This window comes from Rhinoderma darwinii, chromosome 1 (assembly GCF_050947455.1).
Source record: "Rhinoderma darwinii isolate aRhiDar2 chromosome 1, aRhiDar2.hap1, whole genome shotgun sequence".
Taxonomy (NCBI): Eukaryota; Metazoa; Chordata; class Amphibia; order Anura; family Rhinodermatidae; genus Rhinoderma; species Rhinoderma darwinii.
The window spans coordinates 88045436-88057861 of NC_134687.1; the positions used below are offsets into that span (position 1 = coordinate 88045436).

The 12426-nt window shown below is 40.0% G+C and overlaps 1 protein-coding gene across 1 annotated transcript in view; it reads right to left on the reverse strand.

Annotated features, from left to right (window-relative positions):
* LOC142736273 (cytochrome P450 4V2-like) overlaps window positions 1-12426 on the reverse strand; it is a 59848-nt gene that overhangs the window by 23085 nt on the left and 24337 nt on the right. The window contains exons 7-8 of the mRNA XM_075849633.1: window positions 2300-2491; window positions 711-813 (exon numbers count right to left, since the gene is read on the reverse strand). Coding sequence (XP_075705748.1) covers window positions 711-813; window positions 2300-2491 — 295 coding nt within the window. The remainder of the gene's footprint in view (window positions 1-710; window positions 814-2299; window positions 2492-12426) is intronic.

Consider the following 12426-nt stretch of genomic DNA (forward strand, 5'->3'; position numbering starts at 1 on the left):
TGCTGATTGGAAACACAAAATATGAAGCTGTATAATTGAAATGCTATGTGTAAAATGTTAAAACTATGATGAAGTGAAATATGTTGAAAAGCACAAATGCACAGCGTTTTTTTTTCCCTCTTTGACATGACTTTGATTGAAAATCTCACCAATTCTATTTTAAAGTAAAAGCAACTTCTGAACAAAATACAATTGAAGTACAATTAAGCTATCAAAATTATCTATCACTAATATCTATTTTTTAGGGTTTTTAACGATTTTGGATTCAAAATCACCTCTAATGGAACGCGTGGGATGTTATATGCAGTTTAAATATGCAAGTGGAACAAACTCTGGTAGCCTTAAGTAGGAAATCACCACACTGTCAGCATTAATCAGTGTCATCAGCCGCTCTAAATGAGCTCCCTTGGTACTTGCACAAATCTAAGCTTTCATGCTGCTGGATTTATATAGTTAAAATATTTCCATTCAGTAGAACATAAAAAGGCATTACTTGTAAGCAAGTAGCTACATGTTCGGATGTGTTATGTCAAGCAATGCTATATTGTAGGTTCTAATGTATCTCATATACGAAAAAAAAACTAACTTTTTACATTTCTACTTGGTTAGGCTGTATTTTATATCATGAATGATTATAAAGTATAAGAAGTGTGATCTTGAATGAAGACTAATAACAAGGAAAAGGAAAGACAAATATAATGAGAACATACCAAATACTTCATCTAACTCTTTATGGACTTGTAGCTGTGCCTCTGGATGAGATCCCAGCAAATATAAAGACCAATTCAAAGCAGCAGCCGTTGTGTCATGGCCCTGTTAAAAGCAAATAAATTCATGTCACCATTTTTTGAAGACCATTAATTGGAATAATAGGACTGCACTTAATAGCTGTAAATTCTTTATTTACAAAGAAAATAAGACCAGCTTCATAAAAATGAGCGCACTATAGACCACAATATGACCTCTTCTTTCCCAGTTGCTGCGGTCACTACTGAATGAGTCATCTAAGGGATCAAAGGGCCGTGATTGGAGTTCTTTGTTCTCGGACGTTGCTGCGGGAGGCTACATGTCAATTAGAACCAGTCATCACTATGGTGTTCATTTAGAGCACTGGTCCTTAACAGCAGGCTTTTAGTGTCATAAATATGGAGTACATGATGCCAAGGGGCTAAAGATGTGATACACACTATAAGGACAATGGTAAGCATGCTCCTAAAACTGTGCTAGTCATCCATTTTTCTATATCTCGGAAGACACAATAGTTAGAAGAGTGATCACTTCATATTGGGGAATGTTCACAAATTTGCTTTACCATAATTATACCACTCAATTCAACTTCTATTATTCCTCCTGGAAATGTATAAATAAATTGACAACTTAGTGTTACTATACCCCATATAAACAGGATGTATCCCTACTGTTGTGCCCGTGGTCGCTGACCGCCGGCACGTCCAACTTGCCAGCAGCCGCAACCGCAGGATATTTTCTTCCCTCCCCAGAGACGCTGGCACAGGCGGCTGCAGATCCCCTCTGTCTCCTTAAAGGGCCTGCGTGCGCACCTGTGCAAAGCTCCCCAGTCAATCCCTTTACACCCTGAACTTTAAAAGGGCTCTGCCCTTCCTCTCCTTGCCTGAGCATTGTTGTTGTCTTCCCATATTAATTAAGCAAATGGTCCCTTAGCTGTATTCTGTTCCCAGTGTTTCCGTATCCTGCTTCCTGTATCCTGTAACTGTGTTTTTTCGGAGCTGAAATCTAGTGTTGGAGTCGTGTTGTTGCATCTGCCACGTCCACTGTCATCTACCTCGCTAAGTGTCATCTACCTCGCTAAGTCTCATCTGCCACGTCCAGTGTCATCTGCCACGTCCAGCGTCATCTGCCACACCAAGCGTCATCTGTGCCGCAAATCATCTGTGCCAAAGCGACTGCTACATCTAGTGTCTGTCTGGACTCCCATACAGGTACTCTTGTGCTAGAACTTCATTGACTGTTGTTTGGCCAGCTGCCACTCCGCTACTGCAGAGTGGCTTGCTGAATCCACATACCCCAGAAACGTGACACCTACATAGTCTGGCACTGATTGGACAGTGTCAAAGAGTGTGGGGAATAGAAAAGGGGCATAATACCGCCCAGTTGTCAATTTATTCATACACTTCCAGGAGGAACAGCACAATGCAGAGTTCTAAGAAAAGGTGCTCCAGAATTGTTACTTAAAATACAAGTATTTACTAAAACAGACATATCAGGAGAGCTGCCACTTTAAGATGAGCATTTACTCTTATTAAATTGTCGCCAAGAATACCTCAAACATAAAAGTGTCAACTTCTTCTCGGATATCCTGGTAGCTTAACACATTCCCTGTGCCATCTGTTGTGTTCAGAAGCATATCTAAGAAGGCACTTCGCTTCTTTCTATTCATAGCGTCTAGTTCACTGGTTTGGTTTTGCCCCTCGAAATGTTGTGTCTTCAGCTCTTTGGCTCTTTCTTGAATGACCTTATTTTTTGGAAAAATATATTTGAGAAGCTTCTTTTAATGTTTAAATCATCATTTATTCTTTTACAGCATTATCTGTAAATTAATATGTCCTTTATTAGAACCGTTAACATTCTATCCATAAATTAGCATACAGTATATAGCAGAATATTAATGGAAGATATGATCGCTCTCAGTTTAATTTTGTAATCATCCTTTTTTGCTTTGATATTATTTCACTTCCACTCTAATTTTCATATATGAATTAATACTTAGAATATATTCAAAAATCTGTAGAGTTAAACAGAGCATAAATATGCATCTACAAATAAGAATTTTTAAATTGTGCAAAGAAAAGTTACTTAAAAGGGTTGTCCCATTAGAACAATGCCCTTTACTAAAGATGCTTTCTCAAGGATTAGCAGATTGCTGAAGGTGATAATCATCTGTTATCGCTTTTGGAATTTGTCTGTACCTAAACATTTTAACTGTAGGGAAATGTAGTATTATGTGGTGCCCATTAAAATCAATGGTTGACTATTCAATACTATCAATCACGCAGTAGGGGTGCAGAATCAGTGCCCTAATATTAATATGCCAGACCTGCTGGTAATTGCAGCTTTCGCTAGATTCTCATTTACATACGTGGCATGAAGTTTTCAAATGTAGATTATGCAGAAAATAGATAGATCTCCTTGTACACAGAAACACATTTCTAAACAGTTTAGGAAAAAAGGTTAAAATAAATGAGAAAATTATGTCACCACTAGAGGGAGTACACTGCATACTGCATTTATTATTGTGTTTTATAGAGACTGTATGATCCCTATGCAGTGAGCTCCCTCTAGTTACAGCTGCAGACAGACAGCATTTGATCATGTTTGTGTCATGGTTTGTGGGTATGTGGACCCACTAGGCCGCACCGCCGTAGCGGGGAGGCAGCTGGCCAAACAACAGGGAACCCCAGCAATACAAAGTCCCGCACAATGGTACCTGGATAGTTCAGACAGTGGCCGCAGCTCTGGCACAGATAGAGGTGGGAGCAGCAGGTAAAGCCAGACATGGCGGTTGACAGCAGGTGCCGCAGGTAAAGCCAGAGGTGGCGAATCACACTGGACCTGGCAGATGACACAGGACATGGCACAGAACGTGGCAAACAAAAGCAGGTGCAGTAGACACGACTCCAACTAGTAGGCACAGGAACAAGAACACAGCAAGGGATACAGGAACAGATAACAGGGCATGGGTAACAACTGAAACGGGAAACACTAAGGGACCATTTGCAAGACAGACTTGGGATATACTAACAATGCTCAGGCAAGGATCAGAAGGGCTGGGGCCTTCTTATAGTCCAGGAAATCATGTGAGTTGATGATGATGATTGTCTTCATGTGCGCGCGCTGGCCCTTTAAGAACGGGCACGAGCGTGCGCGCGCACCCTATGAGACACAGCTGACCGGAGCGGGAGTGAGCGCTGGCATCCCCTGGGAAGGAGATGGGGACCAGCGCCCACAGATCCATGGCTGTGGGCGTCGGGAGGTGAGTAGACCCGACGGCCCGCAGCCATGGACGCTACAGTTTGTGTGAAGGTTAGCAGGGGATTTGGAGTTTTGTATCAGTAAAACAGAGAATCAACCTCGTGAAGAATTCCAATACCATTTAAAAAAATCCTCTGTAAAAGATTGTGAACATGTAGAAAGATTGTGAACAAGTTGAAATTTGGCAAAGTGAGTATGATCAGGGTTAGAGAGGGAAGGAGGGAAATTCTGCAGTCTCTGATATGGGCATCAAAGAACTTTAAAAATCCTGTATTTTCCCAAAAGAACTTTGTAGTGTTTAAAAAAAAATACAGTAAGCGTCTCATATTAATTGACATTAATAAGATTTTTTTCTACCAAAGTTAGATATACAACCACATTAAAGTGTCCAGTTTTGTTTTACAAGTCAGTGTTTACATTAATGAAATCTAGTTGCTGCCCATCACTGTGGTCTTGAATTTGGGCAATTCACTGTAAAATATGGGCATCTTGATCATTAGGGTATGTTCACACGCTTAACAAAAAACGGCTGAAAATTACGGGGCTGTTTTTTAAGCAACTTGCGTTTTTTGCTGTATTTTTTACGGCCGTTTTTGGAGATGTTTTTTCATTGAGTCAATGAAAAATGGCTCCAAAAACGGCTCAAGAAGTGACATACACTTCTTTTTACGAGGTGTTTATTTACGCGGCCGTTTTTAAAAACGGCTGCGTAAGAAACGCCCCGTGGGAACGGAACGCCCCCCCGTTTTTCCATTGAAATCAATGGGCAGATGTTTGTAGGCGTTCAGCCCCCGCATTTTTATTCATTTTTTGGGGCGTTTACGGCCCTAAAAACGGCTGAAAATAGCCCATGTGAACATACCCTTACCATCACAATTTCCAGTTATGCAGCTAATTGATTGTATGTCACTCAGTAAGTGTTACTTCTGTCTACAAGTGCCCATACAAATTAGAAGACAGTCGGCCAAACCCACAGATTTCTGTGGAATCATCCGGCGAATGTGTCTGGGGTTTCCCAACTCTCCCCTAACTGCAGAAGACGGGGGAAAGAAGGATCAGGCATATTGATTTCAACATGCCTGATCTTTTGTTCCTGCGGGGTATAAGCCACTACCAGGGGAGTCTGGTAGCTGTTAATTTCACTCTTTACAATGACAACACATACACACTTGATCAAGTCGGGACGAATAGCTGTCGAAAAGTGTCTGAAGTGTCTTGGCAGCCTCAGTTCTGTGGCCTTGTTTTTAGATTTGAGCAGTGCAGTGACATTTGTATGCTCTTCTTCTCCATGTGTGAGTTTCCTTTGGGTACTTCTGTTACCTCTCACAGTCCAAAATCATACTAATAATTCAAATCCTTCACGACCCTTGTATGTAGACATGTGTATCTTAGTGTCTTAGGTATGGAATTACATTGTGAGCTGCCCTTGGGACAGGGGCTGATGTGGATGAATGCTTTCTTAAAGAATATTCTAGTGCGATTTAAAAGCACTCCACCGACAATCACTTGGTTTGAATGGGCCACTGCGATAAATTCAGCTGTTTCTGTCAGCCCCATAGACATTAAATTGAGCAGCAGTGCATAAGAGCAACCGTCGCTACATCCAAAATCTTTCTCACTGCGATTGTGCACTGAGGAGACACAGGGTGTTCGTAACCGACGTTCTAGAGATCGATGGGTTTCCCAGCAATCATAACTTTATCAGCTATCCTGTGGGTAGGTGATAAATGTTAATTATAGGAGAAAACCTTTAACTGTTCGTAAATAACTATGTGCTATTCTTCAATTTGAGCACTAACTACTAAATAAATTGTGGTATTAAACAAGAAAGGAAATTACAATAATGAGATAAATATAATTAGATGGAAGAAATACACAACAAAACATCAGTGTTAGGCCTCATACACACGGCCATAGCCATGTGCACGGTCCATGATTAAGGGCACGGACGGCCACGAACTGTCACCCATTATAAAGTATAGGAGCACGGTCCGCAAATGAAAAAAATAGGACTTGTCCTATGTTTTGTGGGTCATTTCTACGTTCCCAGACACTTACCCATAAATATACGGTGCCATAGAAATGAATGGATCAGTATTTTTATCCGCAATTACAGATCCGTAATTGCAGATAAAAATTACGGTGGTGTGAATGCGGCCTGACTAAGTTTCCATGTATAGTCTTCAATAACATTTAGGCTTTGCTATACATAATCTATTTGTGTATCATCTATAGTACAGTACCTAACCTAATGTAAATTACTCAACCTCATTCCACTTTCCACATCTTAACCCCTTCCCCCTGCTTGCATTCTGGGCCCTAGTGACCATGACATTTTTTACGTTTTTCCATCGTCACATTCGAAGAGCTATAACTTTTCTATTTTTGCGTCGACATAGCTGTATAAGGTCTTGATTTTTGCGGGACAAGTTGTACTTTTTAATAGCACCATTGTGGGGTACATATAATTTATTCATTAACTTTTATTAACTTTTTTTTGGGGGATAGAAGAAAACCTGAAATTTCGCCACTCTTTTTTTGTGTCCTAAATCTACGTCGTTTACCGTGTGGTATAAATAAAAAAATAACTTTATTCAGTGGGTTGTTACAATTGCAAAGATACCAAATTTGTATAGATTTTGTATGTTTTACTACTTTTACACAGTAAAAACACTTTTTTTCAAAATTATTTGCTTTTGTGTTTCCATATTTGAAGAGACATAACTATTTTATTGTTCCTCCGATACAGTTGTATGAGGGCTTTTATTTTTGCGGGACAACTTGTAGTTTTTATTGGTACCATTTTGGAGTAGATGCGACGTTTTGATCACTTTTTATCACATTTTTTTAAATTCAGGATTAACAGAAAACAGCAATTTTTCCATTGGTTTTTATTTTATTTTTTACGGCGTTCAACGTGCGGGTTAAATAATGTAACAGTTTTCTAGCCGGGGTCATTACGGTCGCGGCGATACCAAATATGGGTAACGTTTTTGCTTTATTGTGTTTTTTCTTTTAATAGTAAAGCATTTTGTAAGGGGGAAAAATTTTGTTTTTCCTTATTTATTTTTTTCATATTTTTTTTAATTGACTTTATTCAACTTTTTTTTACTTTTTTACTAGTCCCACTAGGGGACTTTAATATGCGACCCTCCGATCGCTTTTATAATACACTGCATTACTTTTGTATTGCAGTGTATTACTGCCTGTCCATTTAAAATGGACAGGCATCTGCTAGGACATGCCTCCGGCATGACCTAGCAGGCATTTACTACGGGCAGACCTGGGGGCATTTATTAGGCCCCCGGCTGCATCGGAGACACAGAAACTCGGTGATCTTTAAACAGGCATCATTTCAATTTAGTACATAATTAAAATTAACAATCTGTGCTTTTCTTTTGTATTTTGAAAAAGGAAGAAGTAACCCACACACATTTGCATATCTCGATAGATAGATAGATAGATAGATAGATAGATAGATAGATAGATAGATAGATAGATAGATAGATAGATAGATAGATAGATAGATAGATAGATCTAAATTGCGATGTTTCGGTTCACACAACCTGAGTCTTTCTCCAGCCTTCTTCTTTGGCTGCAGAAAGGCTCAGGTTGTGTGAGCCGAAACGTCACACTTTTGGGGTCAATAAAGCACCCTCTTTTTTCACTATAAGCCTTTGTGAGTGCTGCCTATTTATTTACTGCTTTTTGTCTAGAGGGACAGTGGTCAGTTCCCTAAGGCTTGCACCCCCTTTCATTTAAGCCTGGGCTGCTGGATTCTATTTTTGTGTATATATATATATATATATATATATATATATATATATATATATATATACAGTCAGTCATAAAGTCTTCAGAACCTTCACTTTTTTCACATTTTGCTATGTTGAGTCCTTGTGCTGCAATAGAATAAAAATTCACCTTTTTCCCCATCATTCAGCACTTAATTCCCCATAATGACAAAATGAAAACAGAATTTCAGAATTTTTTGCACATTTATTAAAAATAAAAAAAATCTAAATCTAACTGAAAATTCACAAGAGAACAGTGGACATGATTCTTAAATGGAAGAAGTTTGGAACACCCAGGACTCTTCCTAGAGCTTGCCACCCCACCAAACTAAGTAAATAAGGTGGAGAAGGGCCTTGGTAAGAGAGGTGACCAAGAACCCAATGGTCACTCTGGCTGAGCTCCAAAGATCCTGTATACAGATAGGAGAAACTTCCAGAAGGTCAAGCATTACTGTAGTACTCCACCAATCTGGGCTTTATGGCATAGTGGCCAGAAAGAAGCTTCTCATCAGTAAACAACACTCGAAAGCCTGCATGGAGTTTTCAAAAAAGCACCTAAAGGACTCTCAGACTGTGAGAAACAAGATTCTGTGCTCTGATGAAACCAAGATTTAACTTTTTAGCCTCAATGCTAAGCGTCATGTCTGGAGGAAACCATGCACTTCTCATTACCTGCCCATACCATCCCTACAGTGAATCATGGTGGTGGTCAGGGTCGAGGGAACAATAAATGAAGCAAAGTACAGAGATATTCTTAATGAAAATCTGATCCAAAGTGCTCTGGACCTCAGACTGGGCCGAAGGTTCACCTTCCAACAAGTTAATGACCCTAAGCACACAGCCAAGACAACACAGGAGTGTCTTAGGGACAACTCTGTGCATGTCCTTGAGTGGGCCAGCCAGAGCCCTGACTCGAACCCAATTGAACATCTCTATAGAGACCTGAGAATGGCTGTCCACCGATGGTCCCCATTCAAGCTGACAGAGCTTCGAAGGATCTGCACAGAAGAATGGCAGAAAATCCCCAAATCCAGGTGTGCAAACCTTGTGGCATCATACCCAAGAAGACTGGAGGCTGTTAATGCTGCCAAAGGTTCTTTAACTAAGTATTGAGTAAAGGGTCTAAATACTTATGTCAATGCAATATTTTCCTTTTTCCTTCTAAATAAATTAGCAAAGGTTACTAACATTCTGTTTTCACTTTGAGTGCAGAATGATGGGGGAAAACTAGATTTTTTTTTATTTTAGCACAAGGACTCAACATAACAAAATGTGAACAAATGTAAAGGGTCTGAAGGCTTTCCAAATGCATTGTATATATAATAGACATAATAAGTGTCAATTTAAATCATTTCATTAATTATAAACTACCAGTTTGGTCTATTTTAAAAATAAAAGTGCATTACATTTAAGCATTAAGAGAAATAAACACACTACCATTCTCTAGCGTCAATTGTCATTTATTGTATGTCTATGTTTATAATGTAGGTCAGAGCAGCACATTAAATTGCTGGTCTTTTATAACGGATATAAGTGTACTGTATATTGGTGAACAGAACTTAAACTTTATAATGATACAAGTCATTGAAAGACCTCTATGGTTTTTCTCTATTCTTTTTGGAAACTTCTCTTACAAATATAGAAATGTATTCATATACTTTGTATTTATTGTTTTCTATGGGTTAAACGTATGTCAAAGTGTTCCATTTTAAACTGTTTTCATCATGAATACTTTTTTTTCTTCGATGTAAAAGAAACATAGAATTTGACGGCAGAAAATAATCTACAGGTCAATCCAGTCTGCTTTTTTGGTGTGTATACTGTTATGCGTATACAGTGAAGGAAATAAGTATTTGATCCTTTGCTGATTTTGTAAGTTTGCCCACTGTCAAAGACATGAACAGTCTAGAATTTTTAGGCTAGGTTAATTTTACCAGTGAGAGATAGATTATATAAGAAAAAAACAGAAAATCACATTGTCAAAATTATATATATTTATTTGCATTGTGCACAGAGAAATAAATATTTGATGCCCTTGGCAAACAATACTTAATACTTGGTGGCAAAACCCTTGTTGGCAAGCACAGCAGTCAGACGTGTTTTGTAGTTGATGATGAGGTTTTCACACATGTTAGATGGAATTTTTGCAGATCATCTGTAAATCATTAAGATTTCGAGGCTGTCGCTTGGCAACTCAGATCTTCAGCTCTCTCCATAAGTTTTCGATGGGATTTAGGTCTGGAGACTGGCTAGGCCACTCCGTGACCTTAATGTGCTTCTTTTTGAGCCACTCCTTTGTTGCCTTGGCTGTATGTTTCGGGTCATTGTCGTGCTGGAAGACCCAGCCACGTGCCATTTTTAATGTCCTGGTGGAGGGAAGGAGGTTGTCACTCAGGATTTGATGGTACATGGCTCCATCCATTCTCCCATTGATGCGGTGAAGTAGTCCTGTGCCCTTAGCAGAGAAACACCCGTAAAAAACATAATGTTTCCACCTCCATGCTTGACAGTGGGGACGGTGTTCTTTGGGTCATAGGCAGCATTTCTCTTCCTCCAAACACGGCGAGTTGAGTTAATGTCAAAGAGCTCAATTTTAGTCTCATCTGACCACAGCACCTTCTCCCAATCACTTTCAGAATCATCCAGATGTTCATTTGCAAACTTCAGACGGGCCTGTACATGTGCCTTCTTGAGCAGGGGGACCTTGCGGGCACTGCAGGATTTTAATCCATTACGGCGTAATGTGTTACCAATGGTTTTCTTGGTGACTGTGGTCCCAGCTGCCTTGAGATCATTAACAAGTTCCCCCCGTGTAGTTTTCGGCTGAGCTCTCACCTTCCTCAGGATCAAGGATACCCCACGAGGTGAGATTTTGCATGGAGCCCCAGATCGATGTCGATTGACAGTCATTTTGTATGTCTTCCATTTTCTTACTATTGCACCAACAGTTGTCTCCTTCTCACCCAGCGTCTTACTTATGGTTTTGTAGCCCATTCCAGCCTTGTACAGGTCTATGATCTTGTCCCTGACATCCTTAGAAAGCTCTTTGGTCTTGCCCATGTTGTAGAGGTTAGAGTCAGACTGATTAATTGAGTCTGTGGACAGGAGTCTTTTATACAGGTGACCATGTAAGACAGCTGTCTTTAATGCAGGCACCAAGTTGATTTGGAGCGTGTAACTGGTCTGGAGGAGGCTGAACGCTTAATGGTTGGTAGGGGATCAAATACTTATTTCTCTGTGCACAATGCAAATAAATATATATAATTTTGACTATGTGATTTTCTTTTTTTTTTTTTTATATAATCTATCTCTCACTGGTAAAATTAACCTAGCCTAAAAATTCTAGACTGTTCATGTCTTTGACAGTGGGCAAACTTACAAAATCAGCAAGGGATCAAATACTTATTTCCTTCACTGTATGCTTCAATACTTTTTTGGAGGGGTTCATAGAAATACATAGAGTAGCTTGAAAATCTCTACATAATCGCTCCAGTCAAGTGATTTGCTAGCGATTTTTCTTATTCGCTACATGCTGGGATTTCAGAGTTATAAACTTGCCAGGAGCAATTTTGAAGCGATTTTCAAGCTACTCAATGCATTCCTATGGACAGCGATTTATCACAGCAATTTTCTTGTAGTGAGATAAATAGCCCTAGCCTAATGCATTCCATTGGTCACCGATTTATCCCTCCCTACAAAACAAATGTCTGCATCTAGCCCCAGCCTAAATACCGTAGCTTATACCATGCTTGTACACCCCAAAGACTCATGGCACTATGAAAGCACTACACATGAGTATTCACGAGAAGAGAGCAGTCAGTCCTAAAGGTTAGCTACTTGGTAGCTATAGCATTGCATAAACAAATCTTTATTTAATCAGGGAAAACCTACCTATCCAATACCTAATATGGGTTATTTGCCATCACTGAACTAGTATCGTTGCAGGATCCAGGTGCACCACTTAAAGGGGATGCCCGTAAGTTTTTTTATTGAAGGCTTATCCTTAATATAGGTCATCAATATCAGATCATTGGGGACTCGACTCTTGGCACCCCTACAATAAGCTAAATTGATCATCAGTGTTTACCAGGCACAGCGCCGTACACATCGGTAGCGGCTGTACCTGGGATTGCAGCTCAGTCCCATTCACTTGAATGGAACTGGATCTGAAATACCAGGTACAGTCGCTATGGATGTGTACAGCGCTGTGCCTGTAAACTGTGCGCAAAGGCCACAATCAGCTGATAGTGGGGGTACCATGAGTCAGACCACCACTGATCTGCTATAGATGACCTATCCTGAGGATAGGCCATAAGTAAAAAATGGCCGAACATCCGCTTTTTAAGTATGACCTCTAAAAACGTAAGCCTCGTGCACTACCTACATGCACTATGTTCTATTGCACGTTGTATTACAAAGCTTTTCTGCCATAGAAGCATTGCTTCTAGAAAAAATTATGGTCCCTTATGGATGTAACTAAGGTCATACAGTGCACACAGAGTGTTGTGCCCGCGGTCCTTGACCGCTGGCACATCCTACTTACCGGCAGCCGCGACTGTAGTACACTTTCTTCATGCCGGCATCTTCCTCCCAGAGACGCCGGCACATGTGGCTGCAGCTCCCC